Consider the following 22368-nt stretch of genomic DNA (forward strand, 5'->3'; position numbering starts at 1 on the left):
TCCCCTCCACCAGTGGCATTGACTGAACTTGAAATTCTTCAGTTAAGAAATAAAAAGCAGGATATGCCAGAAAAGAGGGTGTCTGAGCAACCTGAACTATGTGAATGTATATATAAATGTATGTTTGTACATACACACACACACACACACACACACACACACACACAAGTATATATATTTATATATACATACATATATATAGCACCATAAATCTTTAAGTAATCACTTCCAGAAAGTCCTGTCCAATATACCATATGACACCAGAATTGGTAAAATCTACAAACCTTCAGCCTGCAGCCCACTATATTAGAGTTACTTTTTTAGCAGGAAAAATTCATGTGACCACACTACCACCCCACCTGTGGAGATGAACTGCTGATAAGCATTGGCCTAAGGATTCCTTCCTGTATTCCTTAGCAGTTTCCCAATTCTGGGGATTTCTGGTTGACCAAGAGACCTTGAGAAAATGTATCTAACAAGGAGAGGGAACCATTAGAGGTTAGAATTTCAGAACTGGAGGAATGTAAAGAAGATGCTGCTGCAAATTTTAGTTTGAAGTCTTTCTGTACAGGAGGGTCACAGTTCACTGCAGCATTAAATACTGAATGTTGAGATGCCGACACAGTTATTTCAGTTTCCTAAAATCTTAATTTGGAAGCTGTGTGAAGATTCAGCTGTATGAGTCTTTGAACTGATGATCCTGAAAATATCCCTTAAATAGTTCTTCCAGAATGTGAATAGTTAGCTAGTGGGACACTTCCCATTTGTTTTTTTAATGTTACTGAATCTGCTAAATTGTCTTACCTGTGGTGCAGGTGCTAGTTCTAAATCTGATGTTGAATCAGAATCCAAGGCACTCTTGACATTAGCCAGCTCAGACTGTGATCTGTTTTCTGTGGACCTATAAATAATGCATTACATATTCATCATTGCATGCTAAAAGCACTGCCTTCTGTCTGCCAGTTTCATAAGCATACACTGACTAATTGGGCTATTTTTTAGCTGAATTCTTTAACTCACAGATATCAAAAGTGCCTGCACCCTTCTCAGTATTCCCACTGCTATGCTTTTCAGTCCCATGCAGACACTAGTCAATAAACAGAACAGAGCTGGGCCTGATTCACCCGTAGAGCCCTGGATGTCTATTGGGATGAAACTAGTATAATGGATTGGAGACTTTGCCTGTGCCACTATCCTTCATAGCGAAGGAAAATGAGGCACACAAAAGTTAGGCAATGTCACAAGACCGTAACAGGAGTCAGTGTCTGGGAATCAACCACCATAATACATGAATTCAACTTTGCTCATGCACTTTTTTGTGGCACAATATCCTCGTATTCATCCGTCTTAGAAAATGAAACCCTGTAGAACAATCAGGTTAACTGAGCAAAACTCTTGTGCAAAGCTTGAAGCTAATGAAACACTCAGATAAAAGGTAGGGTAAGGTACAGGCTTGGCATCAGTTGGTCAGAAAACTGGTTCAAGTGTATGACAATGCTAATGCTAATTATGATCATACATAATTTAGTGAATGACTGTAGCTTACACACCAAGAAGGCAGCAGAATTAAGCAATGCATGAACTGTTCTGAAAGGCAAAGCGCAGTTCTTCCCTCATTTATACCATCTGCAGCTTCAGCTAAACGGTGTGAGCGAGGCAGTACTTGGCTTGGATATTTTCTCATGCCTCATCCAGTAATACACACAACTTCGGCCCTCTTGGTGTCAAAGAATTTTTACTGGACAGCCAGTAATGGACAAATCACTGCAAAGTACCCTATTTTACCCCTTTTACTCACATTTTTCTAGTTGTTTTTAGATCATTGTATCTGTCTGTAGAATTCTCACCACCATTTATTTAGTAATTGCACATACTGCTTTTCAAAACTTTAAAAATTGCTGGGAAAATGTCATTTTAAGGTGCACTTGCTTATAAAATAGTCTAAAATGCCCACCTGAACACTGTTAATGTAATCATAACAGATTTAATAACATTATGACTTGTCATAAAGCTATCATTTCTGTGAATTAAGAGAGCTGGACTAGAAATATTTTTGTAAGGAAAGCAAAATGGTGTACCATAAAAGCTCTTTTGATGGAGCTCTGGATGATGATGTTCGCTCTGTAGATGGGTGGCCCTTGCTGCTCCTGTCTCCATGAAAATTCACCTCATCCCATTTCTCTAGCTGTGTCTGAATATGAACTGAAAAACAGGAAAAGAAAACATAAACCTGTTAAAGAATCTACTGCAGAAAATTTTCTCTCTTCTGTTAAATGTAGGTTGTAGAGGAAATTGTGAAGCTAAGTTATGAAAGAATGTTTTAATTAAGGTCCAATCCACGAGAATGTTGTACAGCTTTCTAGCAGAAATGCTCTGAAAATACTTGAGAATTAGCATCATTTTTCTAAACCTAGATTTTAATGGCCATAAAATAAAACATTCATAGTCAGAATGTGACTGGAACTCTCGACTTAAAGCCACTGATTTATATATAATTTATATCTGTTGATAAAATTATAATAGCTCTGTGATAATATTCGATATTTTTACTTTTCTAATTAAAAAAATTAGGTCAGTTTGTAAAAATGTAGCTTCTTCTAGGGACTACCATGTAAAAATGACTGTGTAGGCAACTGATATTATTCAGTCATATGTCTGCCTTGCTTTGCAAAAATCAGATGTTCAGCTCCTGTCTGAAAATGAAGTTCTCTAAAAGGATTTCTGTGCTGATGAATGGAAATTTTGCTACTTTGATATAAATTATATTTACCTTGCAAATTTCTCACTTGAAATGCAAGTAATTCAGTTTGGATGTAACTGAATTAAATTCACCTTTTCCAAAGCTGATCTGTGGATTGTGCTTGGCAGGATATTGAGTTGTGCTGGCGGGTTTTTTTTTGGTTTTTTTTTTCTTCAATCTGTATGAACGTAGCTCTTCTGTCAAGAATGGAACTTTTTTTCTCTGGTATGTCTAGATAAAGCACTATATTACAAATACAATGTGTATTTTTGACATTTGCAGTTCTGAAAATGAAACCCAATGTGAGCTGCCTCTGATTTGGGTCCTATTCCAGCTTCTCATGATACCTCTATAGATTCTTCTACCATTTTATTGGCCATGCTTAAATTCTTTTTTTGAAAGAATCCATTCAGATGGGATGCAAATCTTTATTTACGTGTTTACTGAAAACTTAATAGCTATAATGACAAAGGCATAGAAATGATGAAAGAAGATACATCTTCAGCACAGAAGTGTATTAAATTTGTAGTAAATTGTATCAAAGTAGTAAATAGATATTCTTCCCCAAGTATCCTTTACATTACCCCCAACAGTAGAATTCTCAAGTTGTTGATGAAATGTGCTTACAATGACAGTGGTTTACAATGTGGAACAAAGGTTACACTCCCTGCTTAAGTGTGATGAAATGAAAATTCTGGTCTTTCTTGTTATTTTGTGATAGTAACAAGGAGGAATTTGTGCTAAGCAAGGCTGTGTAGCACTGATAAAATAACTACACTCTTACCTAAATCTAGTGAAGACTTGTCTGAAACTCTAACAGTCTGGACTTTCTGCTCAGTATCCACACTGATAAGGTCAGAATTGTCTGTCTTCTTTCTGTGGGTTGAAGCTTTTAAGCCTTCACCTCTTGATGCATTCTCTGATTTCTTTGCTTTGTTTTGGGTTTGTAAGACAGGTTCACTAAGATCCAAGAGATCCAAAGCTGTTGATAACACTTAGAGACAAAATGTTAGAATTCAATGTTGTTTTAATTCAAATAGCTCACATTTGTTAATCTATATTTTAATTGGAAAAGAAATTACTAAGTTAACTGCATTTAACTATAGTAAGTGTTTATTTCCTGACTAAAGATGATGGCTAGCATATTCAAATATGACTAGTAATTTTAGGTGCTTAACTGGATCCAGTTTAAAAAAGCCTGATTTGCATAAAAAGCTTTCCCTCTGAAAATCAGGCTCTCTTAAGACATCTTCTTAGGAACCGCAAATAACTAGTCACTTTTGAAAATCTTAGTCCACAGCTTTTCTTATGATGGGAAAGTTTCTGGTAAAACTGAGCTTGCAGATAAAATATGATTTAGCCTTAATAGCTTATCAGATAGTGGTAACAGCTGCTTTGGACACTACTGATGTGCCACATGCCGTTAAGGAAAAAAATTGAGGAATGGATAAATGTTAATAAATGTCATAAATGTTTTTCAGAGGTGTTAAATTATGCTTATTTTCAGTAAACAACTATTTTAAATATCTTTAAAAAAAAAATCTTCCTGAAAAAATAATGCTCTGACCAATCTTTCTTGTCCTACTTATACAACTCATTTTAGTTTCCTGGAACTATTCATGATATGATATTTGTATTCTCAGTGTTTCTGGACAAAGCTTAAAAACTACAGAAGGGATTTGGATGCTTAGCTCTCATTAGTTCATTGAGAGATTGGCCCCTTTTATGCTGCTCTAAAAATCATACTCTAAAATGTGTATAGTTAAGAAAGGAACTGGAGAAAACAAGACCTAAATAGTGTTTGCCCATGGGTTAAAAGGTGGCAAAGAACAATAGATGTCACTATTTTCTGAAGGCAGAAAATATGTGAAAGGCAAGGAAGAAGCACTCATGCTAGAAAAGCTGCAAACACAGTCAGACCTAGCACTCCAAAAATGATCCTTAGAAAGAGAGAGCTGTGAGTCTACAGCCTGACTGGAAGGGGCTTGAGATTGTGACAGCAAAGATTTTTACTGTATTGAAAGAAACAGGACACTAAATATTTTTATAATTAACAGGACATACCGAAGAAGTAACAAAAGACTATAGCACAGAAGACTATAACATAATTTTCTCCTCCTGGAAACAATCTGAATTGCCTCAAATTTGCCTAGTTTTAGGTTAAAAAGGAATAGCAGTATGCTTAGTAGTTGTTTCTACTGTTGTTGCTTGTTGCTTTTTGTCTTTTGGAGGATAAACATTGACAGATATGGTAATAAACTTTATTGATATCTCTATCATAGGACTTTATCAGTATATAAGGCATGCTTCAGTCTGATTTCTTCATTTACTAGTTGTGTAAAAAGTAACATTTAAAATGATTTAGCTCATAAAACATAGCAAAACTTCCCTTTTTTATCAGCCTATAGGGTGGGTGTTTTTGACAGATCATTTTGTATAATCACTTGCAGTGCTTTATCTGTGTTCTCGGTAAATCACTGAACTTCACCAATCTTCATAGAACAACAAAGTTTAATTTTGTTATTAAAAATGTGATTAACCACCCCCAAATCTGATAGACATTCAAGGCAGATATAGGAGCTACACATACTTAATTTTTTTTACAACAAATACAAGTCTTAAATGACCTGAAGTATTTATATTCATCCTTGTAGTATCTTTAGTTATATCAAAAGAAAAATAGTATTTACAATTCATTTAATTCAATGTTCCAGTTTTTGTTATTAAAACCTGCATTTTGCTTGAGACGCATATTAATTAGATGTGAAGATAATCATACCACTGATAATTATTCATTTTAATAATTTGCATGTATATAGATTTTAATTAAATGGCTTCTAACAAGTCAAGTTTTATGAGATAGCAGTAGAACATAGTAGTGCTGTTAACTATATTGTTTCTCAGTTGACCAGCTCAACTGCTTTGATTACCTTTGCACAAACACTCAACAGGAGGAGGCCAATTTCTAAAAACACTTCTAAAAGACAATATACCTTTCTGAATTCAGAATGCATCAGGATTCTCTCTTCCTTTTCATATCTGTTCTACTACCTCACCAAATCACAAAGCAGCTAAGAAATTTGTTAGATCCTTTCATGATTAAAACCTCCGAATCCAGCAGTAAATGTATTCTTTTCAGTGGGGAAAGGAATGTAGCCTGGGTAAATTCTTTTGATAGCTATTCTCTGTACCCTGACATCTCATCCAATTTTTTATTAAAGCAAATCTTTCTAAAATAAAGAATGGGTCCAGTTAAAAACTGACCTAAATGTAGCTTACCCATGGGCTAAAATTTTGTGAAAACAACAGACTGAGGATTTGCTGAGCTGGTATATTCTCCCTGTTGAACTTAAACAGGTTCCTTTTTTCTCAGCACTGAAGATCTGCTAGAAAACATGTGATTTGTATCTCAACAGATTTGCATTCAAACATACTGAACAAAGTTTCTCTAGTAATAGATTAGTCAATTGATAATTTAAGACCAGCTTGTAATTTTGTGAAAATAGTAACAAATCTTTTTAAGAGGCCAAAAGAAATGTAACCTGACAAAAAGTACCAGAATTAAGATGAAACTGAAATTACTTCTCTTTATTGAGGGATCATAAAGAATTTTGGTTACCTGCTGTATTTGATGTTACAGGCCTTGCAACAGCTTCTGGTTTCGTTTCACAGAGAAAGTCATCAATGGAAGGGCTCAGAAGGGGTCTGCTTTCTTGTTGCTCATTCACCAGCTAGCAACAAAAAATTAGAGTCAAAGAGCATTGTTGGCATGCAGAATTTAAAGCAATATTTAAAAAAATAAAACATTTTCTTACAATATAACGTGCTTTATTTTTGGTTGTGAGAGAGAGTAAGATGTTGCATCAATTAGGAGATCTACAAATAGCTCTGTGCTCAAAATTAAAAACTTCAGTTGCTTTTTTGGGGCAAAATTTTATTCCAGTTTTACAAACTGCACAAAAATAAAGCAGCAAGGTGGTTCTTCTAGAGCATATATTATATAGTATTGCTTATGGGCTAAAATATCCAAGGCCTGATGTAACTGCCTTCAAATCAATGGGTGAAATTGGCTTTCTCTATCACCAAGAGACTAAGTAGGGCTTTCTTTAGTATTTGGAAGTATGTGTTTTTTCATCAGTAACATACCCCTCCACAGAACTTCCACAGCACCATTTCATCCAGAAAATGTGCATTAGCCCATTAAACAATAACCCGCTGAGACATAAGACACTGCTCTGCAATGCAAAGACATATGAATGACAGTGGATGGACCCTGGTGAATTCATGAACTTCCTGGATGAGTTATGACTGTGTGAAAACTTTGTATTTACGAGCAGTTTTCCTTTTATTGTAGCTGCATGAATGTGTTGATTTTCTGCTACTTAAAAGGAATCTCTGTATTACAGGCTATTTCATATATTAGGGATTAAAAGACAAAATAGCAAAATAGTCTGAAAAATAAAAGTACCCTCTCTGCAATCTATCCCCAATTGTTTGGAGGATCAAGGCCTAAGGTGACATTGCTAGATGACATCTGATGGTGTGGCCTGCATTTACTTTATCTTTAATAATGGGAAAACGTGTTTTCCCTCTGCCTGTTTATTTTATCTGGAACTCTTTTGGCTTTACTTTTATCTTCTTTCTTCTCCTCCTCTCTCCCTTCCCTTCACTCTGCTTTTCCTTTGTTGGATTTTCAAAATTTTCTTTCAGTTGAACTTTTAAATTTAGGATGCTGGCAAAACTCATCCTCATTTGACCTCTATTAATAGTCATTTAGCTATGCTAGGATGCCTCTCAACTTATTACAGCAAAAGAGATTACATTCAGTATTGTTAGGCACTGGATTTTTGTATTACAATGTCCCTAGTAAATAGCGGAGCTGTTGAAATAAAAAGGAGCATGTTTGCTATTTTGATGTGTCAAACATTTATGCTGGTACCTAAAGCCAGCTGACTGTATAATATGTGCAGTCATTCAGATGCCTAGAACTTTATATTTTTGCACTGAAATAGCAATTTACATGAGTAACATGGAAGACAGATGAATGATTGCTTGCCCAACTGTGTGTAGCAGAACGTGCGAATGTGGGCACTTCCTTCAGAAATCTGGCAATGATGCAGCTTCCCAAACTTTAATTCTGCATATGCTAAAACCAGAATGCAGATGCACATTACAAGGGAATTAATCATGTGGTTTTTTAACTCTTTCCAAATTAATCACTCAGCCTCATGTCTCATTCAAAACTCAGAAGTTACTTACTAAATTTGGTAAATCTCAATGTTTGCTTGGAAATTGTGTTTATACCAGCTGCACACCTTTGATTTTCATTAAAGGTGGCTCTACTTGCCCACATTATCTCCAGAGGTATACTTTTATCTAATACTGATATTTAAGACTTATGAGGACCTAGTATGTCTCTGCATACTCCACGTATGTATTTTTCTAACTACACTCTGGTGATAGTATTTTAATCATTTCTGTTGGTGAAAAAAATGAAGGTGGATGCCCATCCTTGTCCACATTACTCTTAATAGTTTAAAAGTTTCTTTCTCTGTGATGAGCTTCATAAATCAGCCAAAATTACTCCAATACATTCTCCCTCTTGCATTTACTCATCATATTGTAGGAACTAGCATCAGTAACAGCTGCTGGACTTTTGCAATGGTGAAGTTATGTATCCTGGTGAACGTAACATCCAGCAGAAAGATTGTGAAAGCCACTAGATCAGCTGGATCTTCAATGATTTATTCTGAGATATTAAAGAAAAGTCCTCTGCCATTTGGGAGGAATAAAGGCAGAAGTTTTATAGGAATCATTGTAAATATAAAAACTTCATAGGAAATACTACTGTTGTTTCTGTATCTTTAAGGGTGCTATCGGATACATTATCATGTAGGATTTGGATGCCTGTCAAGTTTCCCATTACATTCCATGGGACTTTTCTTTAATGAGAAAGAATGGGGGAGAAGGGAGAGAAGAAGGATTATGAGAACCAAAACAGCCCAGATCACTAATTGGAGACAGCAAAGAATAAAAGATCTGAAGACCAACTGGAGAGGCAATTTATGGCAAATCTATTGGGAGGGTAAGAGGATAAACTCTGGGAGGAGCAGCAGTAATGCTGAGGATCACAATCATGGATGGGGAAAGGACTATAATCCAAATAGATCTGAATTTCTCCAAGGTTCAGCTGTAGTATTAAGTAGCAGATATCTGGCAAATATTTCTTTTTCTCACAGCTGGCTACCACATCCCCAGTCATTTCTTTATTATGTTGTTTATAATAAGGAAGATCTGGTCAGCAACAGGCCTTCATTAGTTTGGTACTAGCTGTGCATTGCTCACAGTCCCTTGATAAAATTTTGCCATCAAACTGGAAGATTGATGGTGTTTTCCACTCCTTCATTATAAGTTTTGCCAGCAAATGCCAAGATTTAATTTTCACTAAGTTGTTCCATCTTTCTGCTGCATTTGCAGCATTTTTGTTTAATTAGAAAACAAATAGGTTCTCCCTGGCACACTCACTCTGTGAATATACCCGCTAAACTCCTCGGAGATGGGCCGCCCAGGTGATGAGATGAGTAGAGAGCCCGTTACACAGGGAGACTGAAACAGATGGACTTGTTTAGGCTAACAAAATGAAGACTGAGTAGGAATATTATTCTTCACGTACACATAAAAGGACAGCGGGGGTTAAACGACACTTGAGAAAAGCTTTTTCAGCTATTGAAGAAGGCTGGCACAGGAACAAAACTATATAAACTGGCCATGAATAGATTTTGCCTGGAAATTAGATGAATCTGTCTAACTTCCATAGTAGTGAAGTGTATGAACAGTCGTCTTTTAGGGTAGGGTGTCGGAAAGCCTAGCTGTGTAAAATGGTGTTTGGTAAGCTTTCTACATGGCTTTTTCTGATGTGGCTGCCTTTGAGAAGTGGGCTGTGACCCAGAGGGTCCCTCCCAGTCCTCTGCGCTATGCTCCCACGACTAACACCTCAAAGCTTCAGGAATGTCTTGTTATAAGGATTATTCCTGGGAAAAATAATCTGCTTTCAACCAAAATATCTGGGTCAAAACAGATAAAAAATAACATGATAAAGTCTACTAAATCTTAGTGAATACGACCTACATATGTATAGCAATATAACATACTAGATACATATTTTTGACATGAAGCAGGCATTTCACGATGTCTCAGACCTCAGAGAGCTTAAAGAATGCCATGAGCTGGTCTTTTTGGTGCAGGTAAGTGGGCAGCGGGGCAGGTTTCCGGCCCTGGTGTGTATGCAATAACTCCTCCGCCTCCCGCTTCAAACTCCATTTCACTGCCTCATATATTGGGACAAATTTATCCCTGGTTTAACTCTACCTAAGTTATTAGAGCTATATCAGGCATGAATTTGGAGCAGCGTTATAAAACATTCATGAGATGAAAACTATTATCTATATTAAAGCAATAATTTATGGTTCTCAAGCACCTTTCAGGATGAATATCAGAGAAGGCTTTAAAACATTCATGAATCAAGCCCGGCACCGCTGCACGGCTGAGCAGTATTACCTCGACAGGCGAGAGGAGCGCAGTGAAATGGAGAGAGCCGCGCGGCGTCGCACGGGGCCGGAGGAGGCGGCAGGGGCACCGTCGCCACACGGCATGCGCGGTATTGCCAAGCTGGGTAGATCACGCCTGTGAAATTACCGACTTCTGAATACTAATTTAGCCAGGGAGTACCATGAATTCTCATAATGTCTCTAAGAACCTAATTTTTCTTCATAAAATCTATTTTAATTAAAATACACTCCTTTAACTGAAGGATATTGAAAATTTGTAGGGGGCGAGACTCACTGCTACTAATACATCTGCAAAGTCTCGACAGTAGTATAAAAGCCATCCTTTTAGATTGGAATGAATTTTTGTAACTGGTTTCTGCTATTATTTTATGTAACTGCCCTGCGCCATCAGACAGCGCGACAGAAAACGGCACTCTGTCTCGCCCAGGCAACGCTGTGGTACTTTTTTGTCCCTAGAAGTGTAACTGAGGATTTGGGTGCTTTGGGAGAGACACTGGCTGCTAAAAAATGTTCCCCGGTGGCCGGTAACAGCCCCGCTGCTTAGATGTCCTCAAGAGGAGGGCTCTTTGGCTGAGACCCGAGAAAAAGCCTGGGCATCAGCAGCAGTGCCCAGCAGCTTGGCCATGCCCTGCCATGTTCACCCCTCAGCGCCCCACGGGCAGCCTCGCAGCTGCTCCCCATTTCCCCAGCTGTGTGCATTTAGCCCTGCCGGGGTTTATTACCTGTCACCACAGGTGCCAGGGTGAGCCATGTGTCTTGGAGCTGCTGCCATGAAGGGAGGAACTACTCTATGGTTCCTCTGCTGGTGCTTGGCCTGAGGGGACCACAGGGCTGCTGGGGTAGGTGTGAGCCCAAGGAATGGGGTTGGAGTGACTGGTTTGGGGTCAAAAATCAAGCTGTGGGTGTGCTGGGGTGGGAGGGGAGGCCCTGCTGTGGGAGAGGGGCAGCAGCAGTCAGGAAAGGGATTTTCTTCCCTTTAGCCAGCACCCAGTCTGATGGTGGCTTCCCCTGCTCACCTGTCCAACACCTCTTTTCTCCCTCCCTGCAGTCACCCTGGCCATGTTGTCCCCTTGTGCCTGTAGGAGCACCCTGTGTGGCCAAGCCCCTCCTGGTGACATGTTGGGGCCTCTCCTTGTCTGGGCCCAGGGCCCTGGTGCTGCTCCTGGGGGCTGCTGTGGTGGCAGCAGCTCTACCCTCCTGCAGAAATTGGGTTTTTGCTCAGCTTTGAGGCCTCTGGTTCATGGTTTTAATGTGGTGTCTCTTGCAGTGCTGCTTTTGGTGCTTCTGTTTCACTGTGCAAGGGAGAATGTGAGACCATGTAGGTATTAAGCAGCCAGTGTGGCTTCACTTCTGCTTTGCTTGTAATGTAGTTTGCATGGTAATAAGAGAGTGATGGAGCACCTGGGCCTGACTTAAAAAAAAAAAAAAAAAAAAAAAAAAAAATCTTGGCAAGGCTCTGCAGTGAAGTATTTCTACAGAGGAGCTTAGTTAGGCTGTAAGGTGCTGAAGCATATCTGGTGCTCAGGGAATGGGTGGAGAAGACCAGCTCTGTACTGAGTGTCACAGCTGTGGTTTGTTGTGTTTAGCCTGAGCAACCAGCCTTGCTCATGGCTGCAAGGGTTTTGCCTGCTTTCTTTTCCTCCAGCGCTGGGGTTATGCCATGGTGAATGCCAGAAGATGCAGAAGCTGTGACTAAGGTATGGTCCTGACATCACCTTTTAAAATCTCTTATTCTATTCCTGACTTTTGATCTGTTGTAGTGCAGAATACATACTGTTTTTTTAATGTTAGTAGGGCATTACATAATATTAGTTTCCAAGATACATGACTTGGAAGCTATATGGGGGGGGGGTTCAGTCAGACATAGGCAGCTAATTAGCACCTATGTTTTGAGCACATGGTGAACTAGTTCTCTTAATTTAAGTACCTAAATTCCTTCCATTGTCAATATGGAGAGGTAGATGCTTATAAAAGCAGCTCCAGAGGGAGATTCTGCCTGTCTAATTTAGGCTCTCCCTAAGGAGGCCTTCAAAGGCACCTAGCTTTTCCATTGACTATATATGGAACTTATTTTAGTAAGGCTTGTTCAGCTGGCACTTGTTTTACCACCTGAAGCTGATTGAGCTACTCAAGGAATTAATTCAGGAAGCCCCAAACTACTACAGGGTAATCCATCTACAGCTGAGTAGCAAAGCTGCTCCAGGGCACTGATTCTGGTGCTGTACCTTGGCCCAGAGGTGTGCTGATGTGAATGGCTGTGTGGTTGGGCTGCTAACTGGATCAGTCACTTGACCTGATTTAAAAAGCTGATGGTGTAGTAATGAATTGTCAGCATGGGAGAAAGCAGGAACTTGTTAACTCAATTTTCTAGCAGAGAAATTGTCTTTGAACCTTGCTCTGAGAAGCTTCTCCGTTGCTAGCATGAGACAAAGAAAAACAGGTAAACTAATTAGTTTAACTGGTTTGTCAGTGCTGTACTGCTCTAACTGAATCAGAAGCATCTCCTAAAGCATGAATTAACTTCAATAAGTAACTGATTTGTATGATATATAGCAATGTTTTCTTGATAGATAGGTTCTCCATACATATCTGGCACACAGTGTTCACTGATGAATTCAGAGGTCACTTGTTTCCTCTTATCCCAGTGAATGCCATTTCCATTAACTAGCTATTTCTGAATACTGATGGAACAAGAACCTTGGTCTGTACCTGTGGTTCCCATTTATAAAATATAACTGCCTCTAGATATGCTAGCATTTCAGTTGCACCTATGGATTGTTATCTTGGTCAGGATAAGTATTGGAATAGCTTCCTTTCCACTCAGAGGTAGGCTTGGAAAAGGAACTTTTTTGAAAAACAAAAACAAAAAACACCCCTAAAGTTCAAATTGCATGAGGTATGTTTTTCCTCACTCCCTTTTCTAAAAGCTCTATAAGTATTTCATAATTAACCCCCCCATTATTGTCTGCTGTTTAGTGTGATCCCTACTTGATTTCTTGCATCCTCCCTGTGCCAGGGTCATAATTCTTTTCTGTCACTCTAATATGAATTTATGTCCAAACAAAACTGACACACCAGCCAAATATTTGGTTCTCATGAGAACAGAGAATCAATATACAGGGCATACAGTATAAGTGACTTCCACCCAACCTGACTTATGGGAAGCTCTAAAACTGAGACAACTCACTTCACTCTCCTGCAAAGAGCAGTGTGGTGTTGCTGCATCTGTGAAGACTAGTCTCCAGTGGCAGGTGGTAACTGGTACTTTGCTGCTAAGTAGCAGGAGGTGGGTAGTGTCCTATGAATCAGAGGTGACAATATCATACCTAAAATCACATAAGGTAAGGGATCCCCCTGAGGCTTAAAGTTAACAACTGACCAGTTAGTTGTGTGAAGGCAGAGAAGCTGAGGGAGGATTACTATAGACACTATATTGGATATTTAAATTCATGTGCCAGCTGTGTTGTTTAAAACCCATGCTTGTCATCTAAATCGGTAAATGATAATGTGCTTATGTTGCATCTCCATTAACAGTAGTTGCACTGATTGGTGAGAACTGTTGCCATGATCACTGTGTCACAATTGCATCCCATCTCTGTAACTGTGGATTACAGTGTGAAGCTGTGATGGGCAACTAAATATCTCACAGTTCACTAGCTCTTCCCCTCTGTTACTCTTGGTCTGACTATGGAAACTAAAAGGGAGCAGTACCCCAACACAAACTGCAGTTGTATCTAGCTCCTGCATTTTGGCCTCATTCCAGCAGAACACTTAAGCATGTCCTGCAAAACTCAAGGTTAAGCACATGCTTAAGTGCCTTGCTGGATCAGAGCCATGGGAGAAGGAGAAGTTGCTCTTGCTGTTGCATTTTGACAAAGCAGTGACTGACAGTTTGGCCTTTAGTAGTCATATGAAAACATGACTTGCTGTAAATCTATCTGTCTTTTGCATTAACATCTACATGTTTTACACACACACTTGAATTAAAAGAAGCTGTTTATCAAAAGTCAGGAGATGTGCCTCCTGCTTTTTTCTTCTCTCTCCCCTCCCCTAATGTTGTTTTATACTACCTCTGTCACCATGTGGATTTTGTTTTAGCCTCATCCCTTCCCCTTATCCTTATGTAAACAGGAGAATTAACCTACAAGCGTGTTCAAAGACAAAATTAAGCCTTGTAGATGCTTAGCTATCCTTGAAGTCACTAAGAAATGACAAAATAAAGAAGCCATTTCTGTAATACTAAAAGCAGTTCTTGAAAATACCTAGTCTCCTAAAATGGCCTACTAGTTAACTGAAGATTAATAAACTTCACACTTAAGTTGAGTAAATGCAGGCTGGGACAGTCTTGCAGAACGGGAAGGCTACAGACTCCAGTATTATCTGTTGAGAAAGCCCTGAACCAGAGTAACTTACACTGAGAGAGAGCTGGAGAGTCACAGACCTCATGATAGTACCTACAGAAGACAAATGGTTACTCATGTGGATAGCTTCTAGTTTCTGCATCATTCATTACAATTGTTCTTTGTGTGGAAACCCCCACTGAAGATGCTTGTGAGTGGGGTTCAGAGGATGGAAACTAGAGGAATCCTTTTCTCACTGATGTTGTGTATACTACCTTTATAATATTACCGCATCTCTATGGCCACTGAAATTATTTCTTATAAAACTGTAAAAAATCATTTAACGCTTTTAGAACCTGCTAATATTTTTCATCAGCTGAAAGACAGTCAGCACACAGAGTTGAGTCACATGTAAAAATGCTGTCTGAACTGCCAGTGATCCATAGATAAATTTGAGAATTTCTGCACTAGTGGATTATATATAGCTTTATGTACTATTTTGAGCATGGTTCATAATCAAATGCTGTTTAGAGGGAAGATGCACTAGTGCTTCTTATTTTTAAGCCCAGATCTTCATGCTATAGCAGCATGAAGACTGTAAAGATGGAGAAGAATTAAACAATATCAAAAATACCATGGCTTATCACAAAATGTCCCCTGCAGAAAGCTCATGTCACTCCTACTAATTTGCAGCTGTGTTGAAAATGCCCTATGCCAACTTCCCATGCAACAAAAGTCTTCTTTTACTGTACCCTTGCTGTACTTTTGTACATAGGCTGTAATTTCTTTGAAATCACCTTGATTCTCTTGTTATTTCTGTGGGTTTTCTTTCAAAACACAGTATATCTAGCATAAGGCTGTGTTTTTTTGGATGCACACTGCGGGTAGTCATAGGAGCCAAGTCATAACTTCCTGTTAAGTTATACAGCCTTTCTCCTTAGGGTTATGTCCCTGCGTGTATGTTTGCTTTGAAATGTTTTTGCAGCTTGAACAGCTTGAAACTTGAAAGTAGCATGTGCGTTTGCAGAACTTGCAGTGTAGTTTCACTGTACAAATAGCAAGATTTGTTGAATAGGACAATTGTGGGTACGTGGTTTGCAAACCTTTCAAAGCATGGTATATTTTTACCTAGAGTATTTGTTATGAATGAAGAATCTATGGTCTCTGAAAATGGGTTCCTATTTGCAAATAATTCACGAATAAAAAGCAAGGTTAAGTTAGCATAATATAGTATAACAATTTTTGTCCATATCTTTCTGTGCTTATGGAGCAGTACGGCACTTCAAATGTGAAACAATATGATTACTCTCTATTATGGAAAAAATCCACTGTTGATTTCCATGATAATTTAAAACTGTTTTTTTGGAAAAATCTATTTAGTTTATGGGGCAGAGAAATCTGTTTAACGTTAGGCGAGTAGCCAGTTTCTGACTTTTAAGCATATTGTCAGGGTAACTTTCTTTATTCTCATGAACATTCCTGCTGAAATGATATACACTGCCCTAAATGCAATAATAAAAATGTTGAGCAGCATTTAACTTGGAGATAAAGAATCAATTTCTATCTGTTCTGCTAAGCATGCATTTACATAACTTATATTTTTTTTTACTCTCCTTGTATTTACCCATTTTTAATTAACAGATGGCAAGATAGACTTGACTAATACTTAAGTCGTCACTGCTAAACTAATTAAACCTTTTCTAATAAATAGAAGTAGACTGATTTGAGAAATTCATTAACCATATTTTCTATACCATTAATCCTTAAAAAGAATATAAAAATATGATCATCATGACTAGCCCTGCTAAAATCAGTGGGGAAACTACCACTGCCCATGGAGGACAGATTGGAATGTAAAGTGAATCAGTGTAGTTGAAAGTTAATTATTATTAGCAACAGTAGGCATGATTTTATGTCTTTTTAGGTTTTTTTACACTAATGTATATCCCTTAGATGAAATGGAGTTACCTTAGATTTATATTGGTGTAAAAGAAAAGGGAAGCAACTATATTAACTGTAACTTTCTGCCATTCTGTTCTAATGTTATTTAGTAAACACTTACAGGGTGGATTGTAAGTATAATGCTAAGAAGCTTATCAAGGACACGATTGATTCAGAACAAATACAACCATTAACTTTTAGATGGAAAATCATGATTATGAGATCAAATTTGGACAGTGAGCCCTTGATACAAACAATTGGCTAGCACCAACGGGAGCTGAAGCTTGGCCACCTTTGTCCTGCTTCCTTAATGAAGTTGAAAGGATTTGACAGATCACCAAGTCTCTCAGGAAATATACAGTGCAATTTGAGCACTGGAAGTGTCTGCGTTGTGCTTATAAGCCTTAAGCAAATATAAATGTGCCTGGATCAACCAATGGCATGTAAAGTTTTTTCCAAAAAAGTTGTTCCCATTAATGATACAGAATATCTCATGGAGAGATTATGCATAGTCTTTTCCTTTTAATAAGGAAAAAGTATCTGGAGTTAGTTGGGGTATAATCATGAAACATCTTTATTGGAAAATTTCTGTGTTGTCACCTGTATTTTTGATGGGAAAGGATCCATGTCAGCACATTTTTTCTACTGGTAACTTAACTTCAACTTCCGAGGCTTCTGTCTTCCAGTTCAAGTTCTAAACCAAGTGACATAACTTCTTAAACTTTATTCAATCAGTATCAAATTAGTATTCTGAGCATATCTGTGTACTTTGTATCAATTCTAAGTAGGCAGTTCTCACACTTTTCAGATGTTAACAGAATGGAGGGGATAGCTTCTAAGAAATAACTTGCATTTTTTTTTCCCTATTGGTCCATTTTTCAGGGACTTCCTTATTCCGGAGGGTATATTTGCCACAGGATGTGAATCTCCTTCTGCAGCTCTTGTCTTTCTGTTATCTTTATAGGGATCCTACCAAGATTAACCTCTCAATTCATGTACTCTGAGACATCTAAATTAGGAGGTGTGGTAAATTTGGGACAAAAATCTCAACAATTTGAGATTGCTTAAAATCAGGTGGGCAAGGCATTTAAACATGCAGGTTTTTCCCCCCTGCTCAATAAAGCAGTTCATCATATTTTAAACTTTAAGTGTGCATCAAAGTACTTCACTGAATCAGATCTCTTGAAGTTCGCTGACCTGTAGTACATTGGGAATTTCATAGTTGACTGTACAATTAAACTTTGACTTCAGAGAATATTTACCTTTAAAATTCTTATTAGGTAACAATTCTCAAGTGAGCATTTTTCCTGCTGAGAAATGCAGAGAAGATGTGAAGAGGGTTAAAAAGAAATCTTTGGAATTCAAATCCTTTCATGCACAATTCTCTCATACCTTAGCTTCAGTTAGGAGTATATTTTTTTCCACAGATTAACTTTCTGTTAATCTTTGAACTTTCAGTAAACTTTCTTTCTCTTTATCTGGGTTCTATTCATATCAAAAGTGCCTTTTCATTTGTCTCAGTCTCTTCTGAATTATCTTAACAAGATAAAGGGAGATAGCAACATGATGTAGAGTTATATTCTGCAAAATCCTATTAGCACTGAAAGGCCACTCTCTGTATTGATGCTTGATGCATTAAACCTGGCAACTACTGAATGCCTTTTTCATACTAACAAAGTGAATTTCATTGAAAATAATTGAGATAAAATCACAGAAAACAGTGAAATGCACATTAAATTACCAAGAATATGCCTCTGCTTATTGTAGTATACTTGTTAATGTTGGAATAATGGTCATATATATCAGCATAACCCCACTGGAGTCTGCAGGGCTTTTTGGCTCATGCTATGTAAAGATTTCCATCCATATATGATTACATAAAATAACTCCAGATGATATACAGTAACTGGTGAATTGGAAACTTCATCAATTTAATTCATAGTGTTTACTGTGTCAACAAACAAGAGTCATATTTTACAAGTGGAGCTCAGCTAGGAGCATAATAATCTAATGTGAATATATATATATATACTGACTTGTTCTGTGTTGGATATATCTACAATACTTTACGGAAGAGAGACTTAAAATCTGATTTCAGGGGCCTCCATACATCATGACTATTTCTTACAGAAAACAAGGATTTAGCCTCTGTTCTTTGTACCTCAGATTCCACCTATGTTTCCTGTGGAGTCTGCTTCCATATTCAGATGCTGTAAGTCTTCCATTCATCAAAGGCTTTGGTAAAGGGAGTTTTCACATTATTTACTCCTAAAAAAAAAAAAGTAAATACTCTTCTCTTGGGGCTTGATCTTTGCAGTTTACTTGCAAAATTCTTGTTAGGGGTACTCTGAGGGGTGATGCAACATAGATGTCTAATGTATTTAATTACTTCCACAGAGATGCAATTTATATGTAAACATTGAATGCCTCTACTGGGTTCAGTGGCAATGATCACTTTGGAAAGACCAGGCCTTATTTGGATGGCCTAATTTGATCTGGCTTGGGAAGCTTGTTTCTAGCCAATTTGGAACTTGCACATTTCACTCTGTGAGCTGCAACCACATCCATCTGTTTCATCATGTAAACAACGGAGACAGACGCTTTGGGGATGACAATGTATATTGCAATACAGCAGCGTGCTGCTCTGAATGAATGGTCTCGACAACAGGCTTGCACAGACATCCTAAGGAAACAGCCTCTTAAAACAACACCACACTCAGACAATTAGGGTATGAATGATGTATGCAATATGGTTGTGTAACTGCACATCACACATACATGATGCAGAGATGGCTATGGAAAATACTCACTTTTTTTGCTTGGTTCTGCTTGCTTTTGGCTTCTGCACCCCTTTGGTGCATAGCAGGGAAGTAGGTACTTGTGTTTAGTGGAAGAAATTGCACTAACAGACACAAGCATTTTACTTTTTTATCATAGACTATTGCTGAATAAACTAACAGACAACCAATACAAATGGTGCATCAAACACTTGATGAGCCTGGGCTGAACTCCTGGCCCTGTGGAAGCCAGTGGGAGGTTTGCAGGTATTTGGGGGAAGAGGTGTGCATATCTCATGCTGGTTCCTAATTGTTCATCAACCACTTAGTAGACAATTAGAAATGATGCATTAACGAGAGCATCCTTTCCCTTTGTGCAAGGACTTTATAGACATTAGAGTTCACCACAAGCGAAACATGGTGTTCGACAGGGGTTGAGGAGGAAATTGCCAGACCTGGTTTCCAAAGTATAGAAATATTATTTACCATCCTGTTGTATGAGTGGTATATCTTGTATAAGCTATAAGACAACTATGTGCTAGCATTCTGTGCATCATAAATACTTTCAAAAAGTAAAGTAGTCTTTATCCTAAAGCGTCAAAGGAATAAAATAGGACCGTAGGTCTTGCTGAAGATTCCCATGTAAGAATAACCATGTGATGAAATTACTTCTGTTAAACTTCCTGTCACACAGGAATAACGTGTGCTAAATATTGACCAGTGAACTAAGAAAACTGCTACTACTATGCATATTACTATGCAAATAATAACTTTTCTTGAATGATCCAAGTCAGAAGTATGGAATGGTAATGTCACTTTAGTCTCTTACAGCACTTACTTGCGAAATTCACATATATTAGCAACAGCAGGGAATAAAATCGACTTTTGCAGTGAGATGGAACCACTGTATTTTACAGCGGTGCCTCAGTCAGCATCTTCAACAAACTAATGAAACCATCTAATGTTTGATGGTTACTCTAACGCTATAAAGTTTAGTCTGATGAACTTCCGTCCTTTCATTGACTCAGTTTGTAAAAATGAAGATGACGAGCTGTGCAAAACAAAGTATTCTAACTTGCAACAGGAGTGAAATCCTAGCGAAAACTTAAAGGCATTTGAAATATTTAAAATGAAACTACTGTAAGTGGTTTCTTATTTTATATAAGCATTGTAAATGAATACTTAAGTTGCATTAATACTGACAGCATGAATAATAGACACTTTAAATCAGTTTTTTAGATAACCTGGTAACTGACATATGTATACTGCGCTTTCTACAAATCCCTTTATTTAGGGGAAAAATGCGTTTCTGTTGAATTTTCAGGTCAAAACATCTTAAGTGATTATTTACCACAAGCTATTTTTTTCCCCCACTTACTCAATGGTGAAATAATTACTTGAGATCTAGCAGAAAAGCTCAAGTAGAATTGCTAAAAACTAAAATGAATCAATTTGGAAAGCTAAAGAGCAGATGAGTTTGTTCTTTTTATTTTTTTCTTCCCCCTCAGTTTTTGTGGGTGGCGTTTGGGGGGGGGGGGGGGGAAGGCTTTTATTTTGGGTGGTTGTTTTGTTTTTCCTCTGCTCGAGTGGCAGCGGCCCGCTCGGTCAGGCCGCAGCCGTTACAGCCTCGGTGCCGCCTCAACGGCGTTCTGTCAGTTCAAACATATGTCAGCTGCCGCCCCAGAGCGCAGCGGTCCGCCCACCTGTGATGTCACAGTAAGGAGGGGCTTTTCTTCCGCGGACTCCTCCCTCGGAAGCTCCTTCATCACCATGGCAACAGCCTTATCGGCCGCCCTAGCGCCTTTGCCCTACAACAGCGAAAGCAACAAGGGCGCGTGTCAGGTTACGCAGTCACAGCCCCGCGCAGCCCCCGCGTGAGGTGATGGCGTTAAGAGCTGGAAGCGAAGCTTGGCTGAAAGGAGATCACCCAAACACTTTTTTTTTTTTTTTTTAAAAAAAGGAAATAAAATAATAAAAAAATAAAAATAAGTAAAAAATTAAAAATCTGTGAAGCTGTGAATGAACAACCCAGTTGGGGTGCAAGCGCAGGCTGTAGGTGCCACCTGGTTGAGGGTGGCAGCATGGTGGTGCTGCCTCTGGCATCGCCTCAGTGCCCACGGAAGGACCTGAGCGTGGGCAGCACGGGGTCGCCACAGGAGCAAGGTCTGTGGGACAGCTCCCTCTGTTCGATCAGCTGGTATCTAATTTTAGCTACCCAAAAGTTTACAGCTGAAATGCATGTTTTTCCATGAAAAGTAAAGTCAAGCTGTTTTGCAAATAAAGCGCGGATCTTTGCAGTTTATTCACTAAGGCAAACTCTCCCTCAAGTTGAATTTGAAAAGTAACCTGTAGGTTTGGGCCCGAGGTGTTTATAGCTGTAGTAACACTTTAAAAAGCAGTTTGTATCATCTAAATAATTTCTTTCACTTACAGACTATAAGGAGCCAAATACTGCTGTCGTAGACATTGCTACAGGTCTCCTGGAAAAGGTAATTGCTATTAAAATTACTGTAAGGATTTTTTTTGAACTTCACTTTCTTAAAATTCACTTAATACATTGTAATTATGCAAGAGAAGGTCGAATATTTTAACATCATTTGATTGTAACATGTTAGCCAAGCACAAAATACACTAGCATTATGTGCCATATTCTCTTTAAAGCCATACTTTATTTTAAAAAGTATTTATCTTCTCAAGTTCACACAGGTTTCTTTTGATCTCTTACTCTCCTGCAAGTGACAGAGGATATCTGAGTGTGTACATAAAGCATACTAGCAGAACGGGATTGCGATAGGATCCTGGGCATCTTTGTGCTATTATACTCGCAAAGCTCTCAAAGTTTTAGCTGTGCAACGACTGCAGGATCTGGCTCCATGAAAGCAGCATTTTAGGCTAGACTTAAATATATTGAAGTACTTAAAAGCGTATAAACAAAAGGAGTTTTTTACTGCTGCATTGTATGGTAAGAATTACTCTGACTAGCACCATATTCTATGTCCAAC

At 38.3% G+C, this 22368-nt stretch overlaps 1 protein-coding gene across 1 annotated transcript in view; it reads right to left on the reverse strand.

Annotated features, from left to right (window-relative positions):
* PEX5L (peroxisomal biogenesis factor 5 like) overlaps nt 1-21168 on the reverse strand; it is a 48018-nt gene extending 26850 nt beyond the window's left edge. Inside the window, exons 1-5 of the mRNA XM_026094860.2 lie at nt 21070-21168; nt 6360-6471; nt 3525-3734; nt 2079-2202; nt 805-901 (exon numbers count right to left, since the gene is read on the reverse strand). Of these exons, the coding sequence (XP_025950645.2) occupies nt 805-901; nt 2079-2202; nt 3525-3734; nt 6360-6471; nt 21070-21138 (612 nt within the window). The 5' untranslated portion in view covers nt 21139-21168. The remainder of the gene's footprint in view (nt 1-804; nt 902-2078; nt 2203-3524; nt 3735-6359; nt 6472-21069) is intronic.
* Nucleotides 21169-22368: the final 1200 nt, after the last annotated feature.

The sequence above is a fragment of the Dromaius novaehollandiae genome, chromosome 9, assembly GCF_036370855.1.
Source record: "Dromaius novaehollandiae isolate bDroNov1 chromosome 9, bDroNov1.hap1, whole genome shotgun sequence".
Taxonomy (NCBI): domain Eukaryota; kingdom Metazoa; phylum Chordata; class Aves; order Casuariiformes; family Dromaiidae; genus Dromaius; species Dromaius novaehollandiae.